Here is a 24,017-nt window from a genome sequence, read left to right on the forward strand (position 1 = left end):
CTGTACATGGATCCTAAAAGTTTATTGTGGGCCCAGAGGCCCATCTCAGCTTGCATTTTTAATGGGCCGAATCAAGGAAAAAGGAACATTGGAGCTAAACCCGTAATTAATAGCATCTAATCACTATCATTGGCACATTTTTATCAAAAATGTTAAGGATCTCAGTAAATAGAATCGGGATCCCAATCATTCATCTTGTCTCATGATTGATATAAGTATAGGGGTTCACAAAACTTAGTGATTGAACCAGAGAGTGACGTGTCAGTCATTGGGATTCCTATTACTATTTTTTTTTAACGTGGAATCTATCAATTGTCAATCGATCGAACAACTTAATGGTAAATCTCAACTAGTTGCATGCTCGCATTTCGCGCGACACATAATTAATTTGAAAAATAAAGATTTTTGATAATTTTTTGATACTTTGTTACTATGATAAACAACATAGCTTAAATTATAGAAAATGGAGATAATTGTGAGATGAAAAAATAACTACAATACATTTTTCTTAATATGCTAAGAAATAATTTTCTAAGAGAGAACGAAAAATTTGATGCAAGGAAAAAATATGCTCAGAGTTTAGTAATTCTTGTTTGCGCTGCTTTTTTCTCCAAAGTGGCAAAGGTCATCAAGAACATGTGTATGGACAACATTCTATGCATAATAGTAAATGGACAAATCATGAATCTCATTCTAAACCTGAGTACTCAGTAGCGTCAACAAAGCGAAAATATGTGTCCCCATTTATTCACGCGATTAAAAGGTAAAACTAAAAGGTTTTTAAAAGTGACAAAGTTTGAAGTGCAATTCACTTCACAAAGATTTTAATTATAATGCGAGTACATTCAGTATCAAGATAATAACATTTCTATATATAACATGACATTATTGAATTATAACAAATGGTTGATCACATGAGGTGGAAAAGACGTGATGATTGAAAGCGTTTCTTAATACAACTTCAATTTAATTTAATTTAATTTTTTACATGTGGCAAGAGTTTGAGCCATACAAAAGCAAATGTGACAACTTCTAAAGCACTTCAGTATTTTGTAATACACTTATCTTAATTATATGATTATGATTATGATTATGATTGTTCAATTGCTTAGCCGTTACTTTTCATTATTTTACATTTTTAATCACTTTTTGTTGTTCATATTAGTATTTATGCACATTTAATTGATGTTTAGTAGTTACTTTTCATTATTTTACATCTTTTATCACTTTTTATTGTTCCTAATAGTATTTATGCACATTTAATTGATTATCATTGAAATAGCATTGATTTTTCAGTAATTAACATCTTTAATATTATGTTTATTTAATTTTTGATGGGTCTTTATTATTAATATTAATGGTTTTCTCATAATTAAGGGAAAGCTTTTTACCCCTCTTTTAATTATTATTCACAATTCAATGAGAAGCATCTTTGAAGCCTCTATTTTTATATATATAAATTGATTGATGATTGATGATTGATGATTGATGATTGATGATTTCTATTATTTGTAGTGTATGAAGAGAGAGAGACACGAGTGTGTGGGTTTTTTTCCACATTTGGGGTGTGCGATCGTAAGAGTCCCACGAAAACTGAAAAATACTATTAGAAATGGAAAAGTTGATTGTATCTGACCATGGTTGACTCCACCAACCCACCAGGCCACCACCAGTACACAAGTCTTGTCTTGGCGATCAATGGAAAGAGGAAGATCGAACCCCAGATTGGTTTATCTGGCTCGCTGACATTCCAGCATTAATGGACCCCGACGAGCTTATAAGCAATTAACCTATAAGAGTTGATTAATGAAAGTCTTAAACCACTTGCGTAATAACCTAGATCTTGCGTTTGATTCCAACTAAGAGTAATAATCATGTGGCCGATCTAACTCACTTTATCGTCACGTAAAAAAGTATATGCGCACGATCCTAATGGCTCTTGTTTAGACTCTTATTAGATGTCTAAATGATAAACTTGTATGGTATCGTCATCGATTTAAAAAAATCGATTGATTAATCTAAAGTTATTTAAGTTTAAATTAGCTTTAAGCATTTGCAAGCAAGCACTCAAAGATGCTCCAACGTCTCTTATATATTTCTGTTATCTTTGGATTAATTATTTAAAAAGAATGTTTTGAAGCAAAAAGCAATGGCAAGTGGGAAAAAAAAACAACTAAAATATTATTTGAGACTGCAGATTTATGGTAACTTTTCAAGTTTAATTGTTCGTACTTTTTTCATAATCGATAATAACAACATACAAATTTGTCTTTTGAATATTCAATATTTATCTAAACTGAAAACTCATACGTATACAAATTTTTTATCTGATGACATGATAAATTGAGTCAAAACATAATGCGTAATCACCAGGGGCGAAGCCAGGACATGCTAGGAGGGGGGTCGCCAGAGTGGACACTAGATTTTATGTTAGGGTGGCTTAGCTAAGTGGGGGTCCAGGGGCAACGCCCCCAGATTTTTTTTGGGATTATCTATTAATTTTACCTTCGAAAGTATGAAAAATAACACTAAAAATCAAAAGTTTATAAAATGGATAAGTAATAATTGTCACATATCTTCTTGTTTTGACCATTTGATCATAAATTTTTGTAAGAGGGGGGTCTAAATTGAAAATTCAGGGGGGTCTATTTTATAATTACTATATAATTAGCATTAAATAAAATTTTTTGAGGGGGGTCAGCTCAAGTGTACATAGCTTCACCCCTGGTAATCACTAAAATATTATTCTCAATAAGAATCGAACTCACATCTTCCGAGTTGTGTTAAACTTAATCATAAACAAGTTGTTTTTTAAAGGAGGAAAGAAGTACGAGCCTTAGATCTCACATTGATAAAATATTTGACCGACAAATAATTGATATTCATGTACCTTACACTAATTAATTAATTAATTAAGCATCTTTTTTTTTTTAAACACACACATAGCAATAAGACACAGACGTCAACACAGCACCCCAAAGGGCAAAAACCTGTATTGGTAACTGAGTTTATCAACTACATATATGAGACACACACAATCAATGTGAGACATTCTGTGATAAACACAGTGTCAACACAAATCACACACACCTTAGGCCTATGGCCGTTAACCGATGTGAGACATTCTGTGATAAACACAGTGTCAACACACATCACACACACCTTAGGCCCATGGCCGTTTGTTTTTTTCGAAACACACACACATAGCTATAAGACACAGACACCAACACAACATCCTGAAGGGCAAAAACCTGTATTAGTAACTGAGCTTATCAACTATATATATGGGACACACACCACCGATGTAAGACATTATGTGGTAAACACAGTGTCAACACACATCGCACACACCTTAGGCCCATGGTCGTTTGTTTTTTTCGAAACACACACATAGTAATAAGATACAGACACCAACACAACACCTTGAAAGATAAAAATCTGTGTTGGTAACTGAGCTTATCAACTATATATGAGACACACACCACCGATGTGGAACATGTTAATCAATCTTATTCAATGCATATTGTCCAAACATGTTAATCAATCTTGCGCATGCAGTGACCTATGGGGAGTCCCTTCCGTTGATGCTAGAGACCAGACCAGATATTTTCTCTGCAACTTTCTTTTAAAAAATGGGGATCCAACTGGCTCTGTTTATGACTTGATACACCTGGTTTTGTACGGCAGCTGAGACTACACAGTCCAGCCAGCCAGCACACACTATTTAAACTACCTTTTTTATTTTTTATAATACAGCCTGACCCATGACCTAACATTAGAGTATGTGTTAGAAGGTTAAAATATAATTATTGATCTTAGTAGGTTACAACCATTGCAGCTGTTCGGAATCATAATCATTCTGACTAACCATCCTAATTTCTTCGAGTATGTCCTTGAATTCATTCGAGTCATGATAAAAACTCAGATTGGAGAAGAATATGATTCATGGTTTCTCTTTATTGCAATCACGTTTTATTTATTTTTGTTTTGAATTGACCGGGGGAACTTTTACCTTGGAAACTCATACAGTTAACTTAGGGGAGTTATCGCACCTCTCCGTTATAAAAAAAAAAAAATCTTGATTTAACATTTGATGGTACTTTATTTTAACATATGATATATATGATTATTTTGGCAAATATCATTATCAAGCATGCTTGCGAGCCGCCTTCTTACTTTCTTAAATTATTGGTTGGGGACAGGTCGCTCTCAATTGTTTTGTTGATTTCCAAGTGTCATTTCTGCTCTATATATTCTGCCGTTAACACCACATAAACCTCTTCCTCTTCTTATCTTCTTCCTCCCCATTGATTTTTCTTCTCCCTTATCTGTTCCTCTCCACCTCTGTTTTCACATATAAATATGCTCTCAAACCCGTTTTCTTCATTTCAAGGTTCTGTCTTTTTGTCAAACAGCTTACATGCATAACTACTTGTTGTTCCTCATGTTCGAGATCCATGTCTCCAGTACTCAGTGAAATCCTCCTTTCCGGATTTATCATCAACTCCACTCTCAGGCGTAGGACCCATCTTGTTCAATCCTTCTCTGTTGTATTCCTCTACTGGTTCTACGTCTTTTCATGAACTAGCTTACCCTTACCCTTCCTTGATTAATTTAAGCAATCCAAAATAACACAAGATCTTCATCTGGGTATTCTTCAGTCTCTTTTTTATTTCCTTCAATCGATTAATCTCCATCTGGGTCCTGCGTTTTTCACCATTTTTTTTTTCTTCCTGTTTTTGATTTTGGTTGATTAGTATTATGGCTTCTTCTAGTGGGACATCTTCAGGGTATAGCAAGCTTAGGAACTCAAGTTCAGAGGAGGATTTGCAACAGGTCATGGACAATAGAAAGCGCAAGAGAATGCTCTCCAATCGCGAGTCCGCTCGGAGGTCTCGGCAGCGAAAGCAAAAGCTCGTGGACGATCTGATGGAGCAGGTGGGTCAGTTGAGACAGGAGAATAACCAGATCTTGACTACCATCGACATGACTACTCAACTGTACCTCAACGTTGAAGCAGAGAACTCTGTTCTCAGGGCTCAAATGGCTGAGCTCACTCAAAGGTTACAGTCTCTCAACGAGATCATGAGCTCTGTGAACGTAAGCAATGGACTTTTTGAAGATGAAGAGAGTAATGTTCTTGATGACCAGATTGGCTGCTTTGATTCCTTCATGACTCCTTGGAGTTATTCTCTTTGTGTAAATCAACAACCCATTATGTACTGATTCATGTAATCCATGTACATGTTCTTATCCTCTTTTGGTTGTCTAGTGTTGATGTTGTAAGATCTTATTAATGTATGATTAATTTACATTAATTAATAAACTTAGTATTGTAAGATCTTTATAAGTGTTTGTTAAAGTTGCCCTGGCCATGGAAGCCTTTCTCGAGGTCATCTGCTTGGGTAGCAACCAGAGAAGAAGGCCTACAAACCCAACAGTCTGAAGAACTTTCTTTGGTTATCTCAAGTGCTTCCAATTTGAGTTTTCTCGGCCTTCTCCTTTTCCCCTTATTCTTAGCCTGATTTTCCTCAATTTCTGTTCCCTCCACTTCACTTGCTTGGTTGATATTTTAGAGATTTAAATGAAGAGATTTAAGGAGGAAGGATAACCTTTACCTTGTTTGAATTGTTGGAGAGATAGTTAATTGGGGCGAAGGAAGAGAAATTTTGTCCCTCATGTAACTCCAACTCAACATTTTATAACTAGGATTTGTGGGATGAGAGAATTTTGTTTACCTTTTTTTAAAATCATGCATAAATTTTTTTTCACTCATTCTGCTTGACTCTACATTCTATCCAAATAAGAATGAGTCAAGCTACTCCCTCTTCCAAAACAAAACAGTTCAGAAACTCAATAAGATTTTTTAAGGCAAAAATATTAGGGATCATAGGTATCTCAATAATCAATCTTGATCATTGATTGTTGTAAGTGAAGTGACCCGCAAAATATGATATACATCAATTAAGGGATATGATTGATTATTGGGATAATTGAGATCCTATTTATTAGGATTCCCACTTCTACAATTTAAGGAGACTTCAGCGTTACTGTACTTCACGAGTCGCTCAGCAGCCCATCAGCCCAAGGTTTCAAAGCAGCTCGGTCTATGGAGCACAGGCCTAGATAGGCCCAAAACCCTTATCATCCAGCTAACCACGCGGCCAAGCCCAGTTAACACTCTTGAGGAGATCCTATGGCACAAGCTTTAGATACGATCCATGGAACGCATGTAAAGCTGGTAGTCGAAAGGATTGGCCAATCACTGCTGCAGAAAGCTGAATTTACACCGAGTTTCGTCTTGATTTCAGTTCATCGATGACCTTCTTAGATTCTACATTCAAACATCGCATAAAGTGTATGAACAACTAAGGATTTCATTACGAAGTGTCCACTACGCAGAGCCAAATGTACAGAGACTACTACGAGAATGCTCGAATCGAAACCCCAAAATGCCGAAACTGCTAAAGCAGCTCGCTAACCCTAACCATAACCCTATATCGATAACTAAAAGGAGAAGAAATGGCGAAGCACACGGTTGGCGGATGGCCTCTGCCGCAGAAGCGATGGCTCCTTGCGCTGCTTATCATGCTATCCATTTCTACAGTGATAGCTGTCTTCATCAGGTCCGCCTTCGACTCCTGCGATCGCCACTTGGAACGTGTAGTGGTGAAAAGGTCGGCGGTTCACTTGTCGCCGACTACTAGGACCATTGCGGCGGCGTCGAGTCCGCTTAGCTTCATGAAGTCCAAGCTGGTCCTCTTAGTCTCGCACGAGCTGACTCTCTCTGGTACTTTCTCTAGATAAATTTTTTTCTTGCTGGATTTCTTATCTTAAGTTTTGAACACTTAGTTTGGAGTTAAATGAGAATGGTGAATACGAGTTTGCCTCATCTGCGTGCATTGTAATGCAGTTAGCTTTTGGTTATTCTTGTCTGTCAACATATCCTATTGACATTACAGCTGCATTTGTAGTCGAATCATCTCCGCATGCTTAGACTGTTTTCTATCATATAATTTGACACACACAACTTGCACATTTCTTCAGTTAGTTTAACCTGGTAGATCCTGAGGGACAAGCATATAAAAGTTGTGAACTAATGCACAGGATAGCCTATCATGTCAGGGTCAATGTGTTATGAGTTTATGCTATTGTATGAATTGCAGATTCCCATTCGTGGCATATCCAACATATCATTTTTTTTTAATGTACATACTCAATATGCCACCTCTATTGGAGTGTCACAGTGATTTTCTTTCACGATCTTTCAGGTGGACCATCGTTGCTGATGGAACTAGCCTTTTTATTAAGAAGCGTTGGTGCAGAAGTTTGTTGGGTTACAATGCAGAAGCCATCACAAGCAGATGGGGTCTCATACAGTTTGGAGCAAAAGATGTTGGTTCGAGGAGTGCAGGTTGAAATAATTAAATTAGCCAAAATATTTCACCAATGTGAATGTGTAGTTGTGCTTCTTGCTCTCTCCCACCCTCCTCTGTCCCCAGATTTGAGTTGTTCTGTGTTATTTAACATAATCAAAATTTTCTCTTGCTAATTCTTTGTGTTTGAAAGTAAAGTTTTCTGTCTCATGCTCTGTTATGACAAATGGAGGACAAATTACTTTATAGTATTAATTTCATTCTGAATGTTGTTTTTCTAACACTAATTGTTAACGTGCAGAATGCATGTGGAAAGAATGTAGTTTTAGTTCTTGATGTCAGAATTAAGTTTTAGGTCTCGATGGCTATGGGCAAGTCAAAACATTACAACAAAATTGAAAGCTGCTGTAAATACTAACAGTATGCTTAGTTACGCCCCAAAAAGGCACTTGCAGCACCATTTGTATAAGCTGTCCTGCCCTGTTATGGTTTAAGCATGTGTATTATAGGTCAAGTTAAACTAAAACCACCATAAGGTGAAGATTAAGATTTAATGAAGATTGTCAGTGTATATTTGGCAATGCCATTGTATCAAATCATTTATTGTGGGAAACTAAATCTTGCCTGTATGTTTTCCTGTGCTGCCAAAGATATCTAGCTTCTGACTATGAAATGCAAAAGAGTGGCAACTGAAGTTGTTACTGATAGGTATGATAATACCTATTGTTTTTGGTAGAAATATCCCCCTCTTAAGCTTTCTTTTGATAAATAATGAGTGTATTTATGTTTTGATTTGTATTTCTGATAGGTTGATTGCGGTTTGGATGAAAAGTGATGAAAAAAGGGCTGAACTGAAGAAAATGTCCACCGACCTTCGTGTGTTCAAATACTTATAACTTTTTGTCACGTTATCGGAATCAAGCGAAATAAAAGGCATTGGAAACTAGACATCTCAAGCTTTCCGTAGATGCTAAAATCGTGCAAATCGGACGTCGTATGGAGATTTTGGAATCATTCCACGCCTAGGCGCAATATTTGTGCACGCCCAGTATCACTTGTGCACGCCCAGTCCAGCGAGTTGGGGCGTGAATTTGAAGTTGTGCACGCCTAGGATTGCGCCTAGGCGTGAATACAACGCGCCTAGGCGCACAAGACAGTTTTTTGGTATGTTTTAATTCGCGAACTTGCCGAGCCGGAGGACACTTTTAGACCTAGAATAGAATTTCTGGGGAGCGAAAGCAGAGGGGGAGGCGACTCTTGGAGCTAGGAGGAGAGATTCTTCAGCTCAACTTGGATCTACTCAACTAATTGGGTTTATTCATGATTTTCTCATCTCTCCTTTTGTGTTTTTCTCTCATTATGTGTAACTAAACCTCTTGTGCCAAGGCTAGGTTGAAGCCTTGGGTTTGATGACTTTGTTTATGACTTGATTTACATATATATGAGTTGATTTGGGTATAAATCTTGTGTTTCGATGTTTGATTGCAATTTCTTCATGCTTGTGGTGTTTGACCAACACTTTAGGTTTTTGGATGAAATTGTTTGGAGAATTTGCTTAGACAATAATATGTCAAGTAGATTATGCTTCTTGAAACACTTGATTATGAATGTGTCTCCCTTTAATTAGGTGACAATTTGTATGAATCCTAATCTCCATAGAACTCCATGAATTTCTATGCATGTTTAGACCAATAAGATGGCTAGAATGTATTTAGGAATATCCGACCTAGACCAATAAGATGGCTAGTAATCGATTTTAGGGAGATTTGGCTTAAGTGCGCTAAAACCGACTTAGGTACGGATTCGTTATGCCCGAATTAGCAAATATGTGTGTGAATTTGTGTCATCGCAAGTTATTTCCCAAGGGGGATTCCAAAGCTTTGGTGTTTATCTCATTTGCATTAGTTACATCCTTATTCAAAGAAAATACCAAAAATACTTTACTATTTGCTTGTTTTAGTTTAATTACCCAACCAAACAATCTTGAGTTGAACTTTACTTTTGTTTGCATTGTCCATACGTAAATACAAGTATAAATTTGGATTAGATATAACACCGTCCCTGTGGATTCGACCCTTGCTTATCATTGTGCTGTAGTCGCCGACTAGTACACTTGCTAGTAAGGTTAATTTAGACCCAACAAGTTTATGGCGCCGTTGCCGGGGACGGTTGCTTATATTTGATCCACTCTTGTTTATATACATAGATACTTACATACTTAGTTTAGTTTTTACTTACTTGACAATTAATGATCCTTATACTATTCTTTCTTGTTTGTAGTTCATGCAAGGAAGGCGTTCTCAAGATACTGAAATTCTTCCTGTTGATCTAGACTTGGAACGTACCCGAAGGAACAAGAGAGACAAGGACCTTCTTGAGGAGCAATCTTCTACTCGGTCTATCTCTCCTACATCCAGCTCTAGTTCGTCTAGTGACAAAATTTTGGGAGAACATTCTGAACAAGCAAGCATGGCTGAAAATCGTGAAGAAGTTGGCAACAATGCAAATGCTCCTGTTACCATCATGGACTACTCTATGCCACAATTCTCTACTAGACAATCTTGCATCATATTACCAACCATTCCGCCAAATCTATCTTATGAGCTTAAATGTCATGTGATTAACATGCTCCCATCATTCTCAGGAGCGGAAAATCAAGATGCTAGTGATCACATTGATAATTTTCTGGAGATTTGTGGCACTCAAAAAATTCAAGGCATATCTGAAGAGTTCATACGGTTGAAGCTATTTCCTTTTTCTCTTAAGGAAAGTGCTAAGATCTGGTTCAAGACTCTGCCACCAAATTCTATCACTTCTTGGGATCAACTTTCTGCTAAGTTTATTCAGAAGTTCTATACTCAGTCAAGGACACAGAGGCTTAGGGATCAGATTTTCCATTTCAGGCAGAACAAGGGAGAACCACTTTTTAAGGCTTGGGAGCGATATAAAACTTTATTGATTGGTTGCCCACATCATCAATTCTTGCCATGGCAAATTATATCATACTTTTACCAACATCTGGCTGATGAATGCCGCCATAGGTTAGATGCAGCTGCTGGAGGAAATATTATGGCTAAGGAACCAACTGAAGCCAATGAAATTATTGAGACTGTGGTGGCAAATTCCTCACAATGGGATAATCGTGATCTTGATGCTCCTAGACACATGGTTTATGAGGCTAGTGGTTCAAATACAGAGATGGCATCTGTGGCTAGGAAATTGGATGCGGTAGTGACTTTGCTGAGCAGAAATTTGGATCCTTGCGGCATTTGTGGAGGCACCGATCATCCTACTCATGTATGTTCTAGAAGTGGGACATTTCCTGAAGCTGAAGTTAATGCTATTCAACCTTTTCATAGGCAGCAGAATGATCCGTTTTCTCACACATATAACCCAGGATGGAAGAATCACCCCAATTTCTCCTATGCTTCACCCCAGAATTTCAATCAAGGGCCTAGACCTTGGCAAGCTCCACGACACGAGCCACCTTCTCAAGATGCAAGGAAGTCTACTATGGAGGACCTTATTTCCCAACTTGCTCAATCACAAGTCTCAATGCAACATTCACAAGCAGAGATGAGCAAGTCAATGACTCAGTTGCAACAAACTGTTTCCAGTAATACTCAATCTATCGCAAAGCTTGAAATGCAAGTAGGACAACTTGCTCATGCCTTGAGTGAAAGACAGCCAGGAAAGCTGCCGAGTCAACCTGAGGTAAATCCTAAGCAGTATGAAGATGCTAATGCTATTACTGTTTTGCGAAGTGGGAAAAACGTGGATAACAAGATTGAGTATAAAAAGCTTGAAGGTGAGAATCATGATGAACCTATAGCGGTGGAGCCAAGTGTTTCCAAAATACCTCATGTTGAGAAGGAAAAGTCGGAAGTAGAAGAGTATGTTCCAAAAGTGCCTTTTCCATCTCGTCTTGCACCGGCTAAGAAAAGCAAGTATAATCGGGATATTTTTGAAGTTTTGAAGAAGGTGGAGATTAATATTCCACTCATTGAGGCAATTAAGTCTATTCCCGCATGTGCAAAATTTTTGAAGGAGTTGTGCACTAACAAAAGAAAGATTGGTGATCATGAAGAAGTATTTCTCTCCGAAGAGACAAGTGCTATTTTACAAAAGAAGCTCCCACCCAAATTAAAAGATCCGGGTAGCTTTACCATTCCTTGTATTATTGGAGAGAAAGAAATTGAAAAGGCCTTGATGGATCTTGGTGCAAGTGTAAATATCATGCCTTATTCTGTTTACACTACTTTGAAGATAGGTGAGTTGAAACCAACTTCAGTCACTCTCCAACTAGCTGATCGCTCTTTAGTGCATCCTTTTGGGTTAGTTGAAGATGTTTTAGTAAAGGTGGGTGATTTTGTTATTCCGGTGGATTTTCTGGTGCTTGATATGGAGGGTGAACCTAATCCGACAAGAGATGTACCACTCATTCTAGGCCGTGGTTTTATGGCTACCACAAAGACCATTATAGATGTGGAAAAGGGCATGCTCACAATGACAGTCTTTGACAAGACCATTGAGTTCAAAATTTTTAAGGCTATGAAGAGTCCGGATGTCATTAGAGAATGCCTTCATGTTGATATGGTAGGCCATGAGAGAGTGAATTTATTGACACAAACGGCTTCAAGTGATGAGGTTGTTGAATATGTGGATGGTGATAGCAATGAAGGCAAAAAGACCCCATCATCACCAATATCCAACGAGCTCATGGCTACTTCCCTTGTTACTAGCAAGCTATCTCCAACTTTGAAAGGCATGCGGACAAGAGCAAGGAAGTTGAAAAAGGCACGGTCCAAAACAATGTTGAGAGGTAAAGTGTGTGCTTCTTTTGAGACATTGAAATTGTCTATCCATGGTACTTTCACGATAACGAATTCTAAGATAGAAAAAGGGTGGAAATTTGTGGCTCGTCAATTTCAATTCTGTGGGCCAAATGTTTCGGGGATTCTGAATGGAAAGTATCCTGTGCACCATCCTCCTTGATTTGTTTCCCAAGAATTGTTGTGAAGGTGTTGAGGCTTGTGGTGATTTCTCCAAATCAGGTTGTCTTTCTCCTTATCTAAAACAAGTGTTGTGTTTAAGCTTTCTCCCTCCCTTTATTTATTTGCATTGATGACCATGCATGTTCTTAAAGTTTGGGGTGAGAGTTTGCTTAAATTATTAAGTGTTGATGCATACATGGTTGATTTTGTAGGTACAACTACGTCTGGCTGAAGACATTAAACTTAGCGCTACTTGGGAGGCAACCCAATGAAGTATATCCTTTTGTGTATCCTTTTGTTCTTCATTATTCCATTTTTATTGACAAAATCTTGTGTGGATGTTAGTTTGAATTTGTTGGAATCTGGCTGCAGGAAAGTTTAAATTTCTGGGCATTATGTTTACAGCCAGACCACGCCTAGGCGCGTATTGTGAACGCCTAGGCGCACCTTGTGCACGCCTAGGCGCACTTGTGCACGCCTAGGCGTGTGTGTTTACAAAAAAAAAAAAAAAAAAAAAAAAGAAAAAAAAAAAAGAAAAGGTCATATGCAAGAAAGGGTTCATGAAGACATTGAAGACTTGTGGCTAGGCCAGTACCCCAATCCACTCGATGCATGACTCCAACCCCCAGGTTGTATTGTTTCAACTTGTCCTCTTTTTAGTGCATTATTACATTGTTATGTTTTGCATTGAGGACAATGCATTCTCTAAAGTGTGGGGTGGTGGACTGCATATGGATTATCTTGTGCCAAATTTCACATGATTTTTGTTGTAGCTGAATTTTAAAAAAAAAAATAAAAAAAAAAAAAAAAAATTCAGTGCTTGAATCTTGCATATTTATGGGAATTTTCTGTTGAATTGAGTGCTATATTGAAATGCTGCTGATCTTGGTTTGTGGAACCCATCTTATCCTTCTATATGCTTGACGTCTACTCTATTGGATAATCACTTGAATTCACTTGCACAAGAATGTATGCTTGTGGGGTATGACTTGGGTGAATAGATGTTGAATGTGGACTTTCTTTAAGATGATCTAGAACACCGTGTTAGTGATATTCTTGGCACTAGTTAATTACATGCATGTTAAAAAAAAATTGATGATGAATAAAAGCATGTTCCGCTCTTGTGATCTTGCTGAGTAACCGGGGCTCTTGTCTAACCAACTCGAGTTTCGCGTAAAAAGGTAAGACAATCTTGATGAACATACTAGGCTAGCTTAACTTCGAAGCCTTTTCAACTCGAGTGATTGATCCGAGGTGTGCTTTATCACATAATGCCCTAAACCAACTGGTTGGGAGTCATTGGTTGAGAACTTGTTACATGGGTTGACTAGAAAGCTTAAAGGAGTGAGCATTGCACGGGCCTAGTAAGATGAAAATAAAAAAAAATAATAAATAAAAAAAATAATAAAAAAAGAAGAAGAAGAAGAAGAGAAGTATGTACATAAATAAAAGTGCCTTGGTATTACTACTTGACTGTTCTTGGAATTCTTGGAATGTGACTATGTTTGGCGCCTATGAACTTTTGGAAGCCAAATATTTATACATTTCTTCTTTGCATGCACTTAATTTAGATGAAGTGATTGAGTAGACGGATAATCTTCACTGAGTATATGTTTGGATGAAGTGTGGGGTCTCCACATCTTTTTGATTGCATGGCATTGATGTATATTGTTTCGATTCTAGCAATTTCCCTCACATATGTTTGATTTGAGTTATCTTGAAACGTTTGTGGGTGTCGTTCTTGTAAGCCCTCAGGAGACAAAACTCCTCCACTAGGGACACCTAGGGGTTTAACGGCTTGTTGCATATGCTAAATGCAATCGCGATTCCTGCGTTAGTGAGTTAGGATGTTAGTTGGTAGATGTACTTTGTTTAGTTTTACTTGAGGACAAGTAAGGTTTAAGTGTGGGGTGTTTGATAGGTATGATAATACCTATTGTTTTTGGTAGAAATATCCCCCTCTTAAGCTTTCTTTTGATAAATAATGAGTGTATTTATGTTTTGATTTGTATTTCTGATAGGTTGATTGCGGTTTGGATGAAAAGTGATGAAAAAAGGGCTGAACTGAAGAAAATGTCCACCGACCTTCGTGTGTTCAAATACTTATAACTTTTTGTCACGTTATCGGAATCAAGCGAAATAAAAGGCATTGGAAACTAGACATCTCAAGCTTTCCGTAGACGCTAAAATCGTGCAAATCGGATGTCGTATGGAGATTTTGGAATCATTCCACGCCTAGGCGCAATATTTGTGCACGCCCAGTATCACTTGTGCACGCCCAGTCCAGCGAGTTGGGGCGTGAATTTGAAGTTGTGCACGCCTAGGATTGAGCCTAGGCGTGCGCCTAGGCGTGGTGCGCCTAGGCGTGAATACAACGCGCCTAGGCGCACAAGACAGTTTTTTGGTATGTTTTAATTCGCGAACTTGCCGAGCCGGAGGACACTTTTAGACCTAGAATAGAATTTCTGGGGAGCGAAAGCAGAGGGGGAGGCGACTCTTGGAGCTAGGAGGAGAGATTCTTCAGCTCAACTTGGATCTACTCAACTAATTGGGTTTATTCATGATTTTCTCATCTCTCCTTTTGTGTTTTTCTCTCATTATGTGTAACTAAACCTCTTGTGCCAAGGCTAGGTTGAAGCCTTGGGTTTGATGACTTTGTTTATGACTTGATTTACATATATATGAGTTGATTTGGGTATAAATCTTGTGTTTCTATGTTTGATTGCAATTTCTTCATGCTTGTGGTGTTTGGCCAACACTTTAGGTTTTTGGATGAAATTGTTTGGAGAATTTGCTTAGACAATAATATGTCAAGTAGATTATGCTTCTTGAAACACTTGATTATGAATGTGTCTCCCTTTAATTAGGTGACAATTTGTATGAATCCTAATCTCCATAGAACTCCATGAATTTCTATGCATGTTTAGACCAATAAGATGGCTAGAATGTATTTAGGAATATCCGACCTAGACCAATAAGATGGCTAGTAATCGATTTTAGGGAGATTTGGCTTAAGTGCGCTAAAACCGACTTAGGTACGGATTCGTTATGCCCGAATTAGCAAATATGTGTGTGAATTTGTGTCATCGCAAGTTATTTCCCAAGGGGGATTCCAAAGCTTTGGTGTTTATCTCATTTGCATTAGTTACATCCTTATTCAAAGAAAATACCAAAAATACTTTACTATTTGCTTGTTTTAGTTTAATTACCCAACCAAACAATCTTGAGTTGAACTTTACTTTTGTTTGCATTGTCCATACGTAAATACAAGTATAAATTTGGATTAGATATAACACCGTCCCTGTGGATTCGACCCTTGCTTATCATTGTGCTGTAGTCGCCGACTAGTACACTTGCTAGTAAGGTTAATTTAGACCCAACAGTTACATATATTCTAATAATGCTATTTATTTGCTCCAATAGGTATTTTCAGCCAAGGGTAAAGAGGCTGTAGAGACAGCTCTCAGAGCTGATTTGGTGGTTTTGAACACGGCGGTTGCTGGAAAATGGCTGGATGTAGTTCTCAAAGAAAAGGTTTTGCTTGTTCTTCCCAAGGTGTTGTGGTGGATCCATGAAATGCGAGGGCATTATTTCAAATTAGACCATGTCAAGCACCTGCCTTCGGTTGCTGGTGCTATGATAGATTCGCATGTAACAGCAGAATATTGGAAGAATAGGACTCAGGAACGTCTGCGGTATACTTTTAATATCACGTATTTGTGTCAGCATACTTCTCATCAATGCAGTTCTTGGCTTTATATGGTATAGATGTTGCATTCAAAAATATTATATAAATGTTATTTTCTGTATCCTCGGGAATGTAATTCTTGAGGAACAAGCGTTAATTTAGAATTTTATTGAAGATTCAATGTAGCCGTGCATTAGGAGTAAATGCATTGGCTCTTGTCTTCTGTTTCTTCCTGTGCTGGCATCATGGGGTTGGCAATGCAATTGACATATCCTGCTTTTGTTTTCCCCTGTCTAAATAAATTTATAATGACTATTTGGAGCATCAGCGAGAATTTAATGCTTCTCAGGTCATTAATTAGGTAAAGGTGCATCAATCTCTTTCCATCCTTGTCAGGTATTGCAAAATTGAAAATCTAATTGTGACTTGCTTCTGTCTGTATTTTATTCTTTAAGTTCAATCCATCAGAGGAAAATCAGTGGACTTCAACTCCAACTAACTAATTTCTCATATGGATTTATGCCGACCCAATTCATTTGAGATAGAGGTTTTCATGATGATGACGAGTTCAATCCGTGTTTTGTTTTTAGTTTGCCAGCTAACGTGAAGTTTCTGCTTTTTCCCTGTGTAACTAAAATTGTACTGTATGCATTACCATTGTATTGCTTAGTCTGCTTAGTCCTCTATAATGGGCCACCTATCAGAGCCATTAAGATCTTAGATGGTATTTTTGGCTTTGGGCATGCACTACAAGTGCTGAAGTGCCATACCCCAAGTAATCCTAAGACTCATTGGAACTTCAGAATGGAGCTCCTATTTTAATGACAATTTAGATATCTCTTCCTTTCTTTTTCCTAGCAATGATGCCTGGACAGCATCCATCAGGTTATTGTTAATAGGCTTCCTGTTAGCTTCACTTCTGAATGAGACTACTGATATTACACTCATTCACCATTTGCGATTAACTGGCACAGTTATATTTTATTTCTTCATGAAACCTTTTTCATATGGAATCATATCTGTTTATGGAACTTTAGTACTACTTCTTAGGATTGTCAAATCCATATTTAATACTAAGCAATTTCAAGTTTGCTTTCATGTTTTCATGATTTTTCTCTATAAATTTTTTAACCCTCTAGATTTTGTGTGCTCTTTTTTGATTTTTTTCTCTGCAGAATTAAAATGCCTGATACCTATGTTGTTCACCTTGGAAATAGCAAGGAACTTATGGGAGTTGCTGAAGATAGTGTTGCAAAAAAGGTCTTGCGTGAGCATGTCCGGGAATCTCTTGGAGTGCGAGATGAAGATATACTGTTTGGCATTATTAACAGTACAGTTTTCATACTGACCAGATTGCATTTCAGCATTTCCCCAGTACATTGCATTTTAATGGATTAGCTTCTTTACCCACTTTTATCTTGATGAACACATTGTCTGCTGCGAGTCTAGCACAATATTATGAATGGAGGCATCATTGATTGATTATGTATCATTGCTTTACACTACTACCCCCCGGCCAAAAGAAAATACGAACAAAAGAAATGTGCAAATACTGTCAGTCTATGATGGAAGTAGATATGTAAAATAAAATGTTAGGGAAAACACAAATATCATACTATATGTAATAATTTTGCATATTATTTCTCTTTGATTACCAAAATACAATATAAATGCAGGCGTTTCACGTGGAAAAGGACAGGACCTATTTCTTCGGTCATTCTATGAGAGCTTGGAGTTAATACAAGAGAAGAAGCTGCAGGTGCCATCATTGCATGCATTAATTGTGGGGAGTGACATGGCTGCCCACACAATGTTTGAGACCGAATTGCGGAGTTATGTGACATTGAAGAAAATTCAGGGTCGTGTTCACTTTGTAAATAAAACCCTGACAGTGGCACCTTATCTAGCTGCAATTGATGTTCTTGTCCAAAACTCCCAGGTAAATTCTATGCTTCAGAAGCATTATTTTCTTCTTGTTTTAAGCAGCTGTGAGCGTCCATCATCTTAATTCATTATTTTCCCCTTGTGTTCATATCCCTTGTCTGCATCTCAGTGGTAGTAGTGTTGTATATCTGCACTGTTTTCTATACCGGTTTTATTCTGTTATTCAGATATTATCCTTCACTTGTTGGATAGATACAAATATTTTGGTGCATATAACCTGAAAATATATTGGATTAACTTAGCGGTGGATATAGTTTAAGCATGCCTACTTGAGAATTAACAGGAAGGTATTCTGAAGGTTGAGGAAATTTGTCATTTGTTTATATGAGAGGCAAAACAAAGGAGAGCCATTATCTTTTACCAATTTGATGTTACTTCTATATCTCTCTTTTGAATCATAGTATTTTTTTCAATATGATGATAAGGAGCGACATAACCGTCATCAATTCATTTGAACTTTGGTTTATCGCTTAGACTTCTAGGGCTTATTTCCTTATTCAGAGAAATTCAAAACAGGGTTCCAACAGATTTTTCTCCTTTGTTCTTTTGTGCAGGCACGGGGAGAATGCTTTGGTAGGATAACAATTGAAGGCATGGCATTCCAGTTGCCTGTATTGGTAAGACTATTGCTAGGATCTTTGAATGCCCTCTGACACTGAAATTTACAAGCCAGTATGTTCTTGCATTCTCATTCTATCTAGCTGGATTTTTGTTGGACTTAATGCTGCTGTTTGGGTAACATTATTTACAGGGAACAGAAGCAGGTGGAACCACAGAAATTGTGGTGAATGGCACAACGGGATTCTTGCATCCTGTTGGAAAAGAAGGGGTTACTCCCCTTGCCAAAAACATAGTCCAACTGGCTACTCATGTTGAGAGGAGGCTTACAATGGGAAAGAGGGGCTATGAGAGGGTGAAGGAAAGATTTCTAGAAGATCACATGGCAAGCAGAATTGCTGCAGTTTTGAAGGAGGTGTTGCAGAAATCAAAGAGCCACTCACATTCCTAAACTTTTAGCAACTCTGCTCCCTATTTTTTGTCGCAGAGGGGAAAACTCCTTAACCGTTTAGAATGATGCTGCATTAGTGGCTAATTTATCAAAAAATATAACAGACTGATAGAAAGATGGCTCTTATGTAGTGAAAAGGAACTTTTAGCATGGCAGAAAGCTTCTATCTCCGACGTTATCTGCCATTTCGATGTAAAATGATGTACATTCTTAGTCAGATCTTAGTTTCCTGTTCATATGGTTAGCGCCCTGAGCAGATATGTGGCCTAGTGCTGGTGTCTAGGTTCTGATGAAATCCCAGATGAGGTTTCAACTTCCTTCAGAGTAAATCCATCAGCGGCCTGAGGATCTATCTATCAGCAAGCACTTACCGCCAGTACCTGAATGTTACATTTAAGCATTTTTTGCTAATGATTGGGCTTTGTTTCACTCACTCTTTTCAGTCTTCTGGGGAATGCAAATGTCCAATGTGAAATTGATTCTTAGCTCTATAGGGTTAAAGGGTCTTGCAGTAGAAGTCATTGCCCTTTTTTTGCAAGACGTGTCCAGTCTGTTTACTTGTGTGGAGTTCAATTTGGTGCACACACGCATGTAATGATCACTGTAATGACTTATATTATGGGACCCTCGTCTGAGTTCTGTATGGGTTTCTTCTGGCTCCACTTTTTCTCCCTTGGAGTTGCAACTTCCATAAGAATCACTTTACGTGCAGAGATGCTGCAATTTTATATGAAACTGAAAGTAAGCATAAAGAAAGAAGGGAAATAACAAAAATCTAGTCGAATCGACTACATCAATTAGCTTCACCAACTGGAATTTGCCAGATTGAAACTGAAGTTCATCAATGTAACATAACAAGATGGTGAGGTGAAAATAATAGGTTTACATGCTTGGCACTAGCTAATCTCAAGGCGCCTTTGGTCCTAAAGAATTCCTGTCTACTCGTTTTGGCTCCTTGATGTGACTCTTTGTAAACCAAGCGGTATATAGAAATTGCTTGTGAGGCCCGACATGGTTGCAGATCAGCCTAAGCTTCTGTCTCTCCCTCATCCATCTCAATACTATCTTCATGTGGCTTTTGCCCGTCAATCCTTTTAACCCAACTTCCTACGCATTTTATCAAACACCTTTCAGTCCAATAAGTTCCTTGGTTAAACTTTTAGCAGGAATTAGAAGAAATAGTAGCCGAAATTTACCTTGACGCGATCCCAGGTTTGGCCGACAGTGAGAGGGCCGTGTTCCTTCACTATGTCAAATATAGCTCTTGTGATCGTTTGCGTGTGCTCCGGTGGTGTATTGAGCTCTATCGGTTTCATCTTCGGCTTCGGAAGTTTTGGCTTCGCTGAAAAGTGCCTAATCAAGGTTCCGCCAATCCACCTCGCCATTGATGCCTCTGCTCTGATTGGAACGAACATCCCCAAAGTGATTAATAAGCGGAGGTTCGCCTAAACGCCCCGTTTCTTCGAGCGCTCTTGACATTAAACGGCACCTTTCAGTGTTCTTCTGGGACCCGGCTCTCCTACTACAGTAAAGTTCTGCTATTATACATCTTGACCGTCCATATCAGTTGAAGTGGTGGATTTTGAACACCTGTCTCTTAATAGATTAAGAATAAGAAATCGCAACAGTATCTCCTCTCCTTATCAAAACTCAAGACAGATCCATTTCCGACCTGCTTTTGTGGTTGCCAATTCTCAACACTGGTGGCCGGAATTTTTTGAGAGCTTGTATGATTCCGCTGCGTCAATCTTCCATTGCTGCTCCGCTTCATTCTTGTCCAACCTTAGGCGATTGTCAATCGTGTTCTCTATGCCCTTCTTTGATCAGGCTTCATCAAGGACTGAGGTTTGGGCCTAGGCCTTATTGTTTAAGTTGCATTTTGGGCCTTTTTAATGTTACAGAAATGGCTTGGATTTCTCAGTTATTGGGCCTTTTCTTCACTCGGTTTCGGGGTGGGAAATGTTCTCGTTGTAATTTCAGGTAATTGATGATGGCCGATGGGATCTATAATGTTGTTGAAGTTTCCACTCTGCAAGTTCAGGAGTTAACAGTCCTAAAACCTGAAGTTGCTGTCCGGACAATATACAAGGAACTATGTTCTGGGATGATTCTTAAAGCCGAGGAAGGTTTGTAAAAGGAATTTCGATTTCTATATATGAATTATCTGTGAAGTTCAGATGATTTGTTACAAGAGAAGTAAAATATCGCAACTCCATTAGACAAAAGCGCTTATATATATAGTCCAATATACAAACCAAGATACATAAGCCCTGCACACACTTTTACTAATACACGCACGGAAAATATTAATACATACATATATATATAGAGTATGTAGGTGATGGGCCAGCTAGTGATGGTGGTGTCCAGGGAGCTTCTCTTTGATCTTCTCAATCACTCCCTTCTTCTCATGGTGGTGCCCTGCTGATGAGTATGTACCACCTGGAGTAGTAGTCGAAGTTGCTTGAGACATGCCTTCATGACGATTCCCCACGCCGGGTAGCTTCTCTTTTATCTTCTCCTTCAGTCCCTTCTTCCTCCTTCCACCATGTCCATCATCCTCAGACTTCAAAATCACCCATGATATTTTACGAACTAATGATTAACCAGTACCCAATATAAATGTATCGAAAATGATAAAAAGATGGCATCAATTGGTAATATCCCAGTTATCAATTGACAATTGTTGAGTTTAACGCACAAGATCCAAGTGAATTCACGCACTCCACATGTCCCGCATGATGTATATGAAATATGTACGTATGGGATAACTGAGAAACCAATTGCTGAGATCCGTAAACCCTAAACCTGAGATCCCTATCATAACAGTAAATATATTGAAAAATAGTTAAACTGGACTTACGGAGCTGGAGCTGGACCCGGACCCGCTTCCGGTGCGGCGATGCATAATATCCCGGTGCTCCTTGTGTCCGCCAATTCTTGTGCCGCCAACTGGTGCGTCACCAAATGAGCCAGTTTCACCCGCGGTACCATAATGAGTCGTCCCGTGCACACCAGTTGAGCCTGCAGTGTGGCCAACCGGATTGCCATACTCGTCTGTTGTGAGGCGGATTGGGTTCCCGTACTCGTCGATCCTCTTGCCACACTCTTCTGTTGTGAGGCGGACTGGGTTCCCGTACTCGTCGACCATATTGCCATACTCGTCTGTTGTGAGGCGGACTGGGTTCCCGTACTCGTCGACCATTTTGCCATATTCATCTGTTGTGTAGCGAACTGGGGCATATTGGCTTTGAAGGTGTGCCATTTTTGCAAAAAAAAAGCTGAAGCTAAAACACTCACTACTACTTATACAATAATAACTTAGTCTGAATTGACTCTGAGAATGTTCTCTCTTTGATTTCTTCGTTGTTTACGCTTGGTGTTGGAGTCCCACATCGGCTGGGAAAGGTCTTGGTGTCTTGTATAAATGAGGGCATCTCCCCAATCTCTATAAGGCCTTTTAGGGGATGGACAATGGGGGCTCAAAGTTTAACATGACATCGGCTGGGAAAGGTCTTGGTGTCTTGTATAAATGAGGGCATCTCCCCAATCTCTATAAGGCCTTTTAGGGGATGGACAATGGGGGCTCAAAGTTTAACATGGTATCGGAGCTAGGCCCAGCCACAAAAGTGGTCCGATGATGGAGGCCCGCACTTATCATCCTTCCATGGTGACTAGGGTAAACAAAGCCCTAGGCCCAGCCACAAAAGTGGTCCGATGATGGAGGCCCGCACTTATCATCCTTCCATGGTGACTAGGGTAAACAAAGCCCAGCCCATGTGTGAGGGGGAGTGTTGGAGTCCCACATCGGCTGGGAAAGGTCTTGGTGTCTTGTATAAATGAGGGCATCTCCCCAATCTCTATAAGGCCTTTTAGGGGATGGACAATGGGGGCTCAAAGTTTAACATGGTATCGGAGCTAGGCCCAGCCACAAAAGTGGTCCGATGATGGAGGCCCGCACTTATCATCCTTCCATGGTGACTAGGGTAAACAAAGCCCAGCCCATGTGTGAGGGGGAGTGTTGGAGTCCCACATCGGCTGGGAAAGGTCTTGGTGTCTTGTATAAATGAGGGCATCTCCCCAATCTCTATAAGGCCTTTTAGGGGATGGACAATGGGGGCTCAAAGTTTAACATGGTATCGGAGCTAGGCCCAGCCACAAAAGTGGTCCGATGATGGAGGCCCGCACTTATCATCCTTCCATGGTGACTAGGGTAAACAAAGCCCAGCCCATGTGTGAGGGGGAGTGTTGGAGTCCCACATCGGCTGGGAAAGGTCTTGGTGTCTTGTATAAATGAGGGCATCTCCCCAATCTCTATAAGGCCTTTTAGGGGATGGACAATGGGGGCTCAAAGTTTAACACTTGGCCCATGTAGAGAACTCAAAGCTGGACTCGTCCTTATATAGAGATCAGTCCAACGGACATGGTTAGTGTTGAGTCTACGTGGTGGCAATGCAAACGTGGCACTATGTTCAAGTAATGAGTTTTCTCTAGCGATGACACTTCACCGCAAGAGAAAAATGTCATCGGCTAGAGAAAACTCATTACTTCAAAATAGTGGCACGTAGCATTTCACTATTTTTACTCTAGCGGTGCACAAAGAAGTTTTGGTTGTAATATTAGAAATTGACTATCGTAATTCTAATTGTAAATATAAGATGTCACAAGTTCAATTTCACGCAGAGCAGTTTCAGTGTATTTTTCTTGAATAGAAAATCCAATGCAGGACTTTGTGAAATTCAGCCTGATCTTATCCGTCGTTAGTGTGGAACGAATTAAATTGACGAATTGAGTTTAGAAAATTTTATTTTGTGAGTTTTGATATGGTCTTATCTATCGTCAATGTAAAACATATTAAATTGACGAGCTGAGTTTATAACTAATCAAATTATCCGATGAATATGTTGGAATGGACATAATTGAAAGGATAAAAAAAAGTCACTTCACCACATGCGTGGAATTATGTAAGACAAGATACCGCCACGGATGGTTGTTTTACAAGTTAC

The 24,017-nt window shown here is 38.9% G+C and overlaps 4 protein-coding genes and 1 non-coding gene across 5 annotated transcripts; 2 read left to right on the forward strand and 3 right to left on the reverse strand.

Moving 5' to 3' along the window:
* The first annotated feature begins 4,282 nt into the window (after positions 1–4,282).
* On the forward strand, positions 4,283–5,350 carry LOC120003713 (bZIP transcription factor 11-like). Its single transcript, XM_038852800.1, has 2 exons — positions 4,283–4,650; positions 4,758–5,350. Exon 2 carries the CDS (start codon positions 4,762–4,764, stop codon positions 5,224–5,226), a length of 465 nt encoding a protein of 154 aa, XP_038708728.1. The 5' UTR covers positions 4,283–4,650; positions 4,758–4,761; the 3' UTR covers positions 5,227–5,350.
* Positions 5,351–6,522: 1,172 nt separating this feature from the next.
* On the forward strand, positions 6,523–19,665 carry LOC120002092. Its single transcript, XM_038850680.1, has 7 exons — positions 6,523–6,790; positions 7,272–7,414; positions 15,794–16,065; positions 17,234–17,388; positions 17,735–17,997; positions 18,557–18,619; positions 18,754–19,665. The coding sequence occupies exons 1-7, from the start codon at positions 6,523–6,525 to the stop codon at positions 19,009–19,011; spliced, it is 1,422 nt and encodes a 473-aa protein (XP_038706608.1). The 3' UTR covers positions 19,012–19,665.
* LOC120004305 lies at positions 10,251–10,357 on the reverse strand. Its single transcript, XR_005469496.1, has one exon. It is a non-coding gene; the product is annotated as a small nucleolar RNA R71 (small nucleolar RNA).
* Positions 19,666–19,776: 111 nt separating the features above from the next.
* On the reverse strand, positions 19,777–20,578 carry LOC120002098. Its single transcript, XM_038850693.1, has 2 exons — positions 20,208–20,578; positions 19,777–20,118 (listed from the first exon to the last, which is right to left on the reverse strand). The coding sequence occupies exons 1-2, from the start codon at positions 20,424–20,426 to the stop codon at positions 19,918–19,920; spliced, it is 420 nt and encodes a 139-aa protein (XP_038706621.1). The 5' UTR covers positions 20,427–20,578; the 3' UTR covers positions 19,777–19,917.
* A 783-nt stretch (positions 20,579–21,361) lies between these two features.
* Positions 21,362–22,276, reverse strand: LOC119996685 (late embryogenesis abundant protein-like). Its single transcript, XM_038843409.1, has 2 exons — positions 21,875–22,276; positions 21,362–21,577 (listed from the first exon to the last, which is right to left on the reverse strand). Exons 1-2 carry the CDS (start codon positions 22,274–22,276, stop codon positions 21,362–21,364), a joined length of 618 nt encoding a protein of 205 aa, XP_038699337.1.
* Between the last annotated feature and the right edge of the window lie 1,741 nt (positions 22,277–24,017).

Source organism: Tripterygium wilfordii, chromosome 1 (assembly GCF_013401445.1).
Source record: "Tripterygium wilfordii isolate XIE 37 chromosome 1, ASM1340144v1, whole genome shotgun sequence".
In the NCBI taxonomy this organism is placed as follows: domain Eukaryota; kingdom Viridiplantae; phylum Streptophyta; class Magnoliopsida; order Celastrales; family Celastraceae; genus Tripterygium; species Tripterygium wilfordii.

Excerpts from the sequence above, each read along its gene's own strand:
- LOC120003713 (XM_038852800.1), top strand. The coding sequence starts at position 4,762 with ATGGCTTCTTCTAGTGGGACATCTTCAGGGTATAGCAAGCTTAGGAAC.
- LOC120002092 (XM_038850680.1), top strand. The coding sequence starts at position 6,523 with ATGGCGAAGCACACGGTTGGCGGATGGCCTCTGCCGCAGAAGCGATGG. Across the intron at positions 17,998-18,556 it reads TTCTTGTCCAAAACTCCCAG|GCACGGGGAGAATGCTTTGG; the intron begins GTAAATTCTATG and ends TCTTTTGTGCAG. Across the intron at positions 18,620-18,753 it reads CATTCCAGTTGCCTGTATTG|GGAACAGAAGCAGGTGGAAC; the intron begins GTAAGACTATTG and ends CATTATTTACAG.
- LOC120002098 (XM_038850693.1), bottom strand. The coding sequence starts at position 20,426 with ATGTTCGTTCCAATCAGAGCAGAGGCATCAATGGCGAGGTGGATTGGC. Across the intron at positions 20,119-20,207 it reads AAACCTGGGATCGCGTCAAG|GAAGTTGGGTTAAAAGGATT; the intron begins GTAAATTTCGGC and ends TAAAATGCGTAG.
- LOC119996685 (XM_038843409.1), bottom strand. The coding sequence starts at position 22,276 with ATGGCACACCTTCAAAGCCAATATGCCCCAGTTCGCTACACAACAGAT. Across the intron at positions 21,578-21,874 it reads CCGGGTCCAGCTCCAGCTCC|TCTGAGGATGATGGACATGG; the intron begins GTAAGTCCAGTT and ends GTGATTTTGAAG.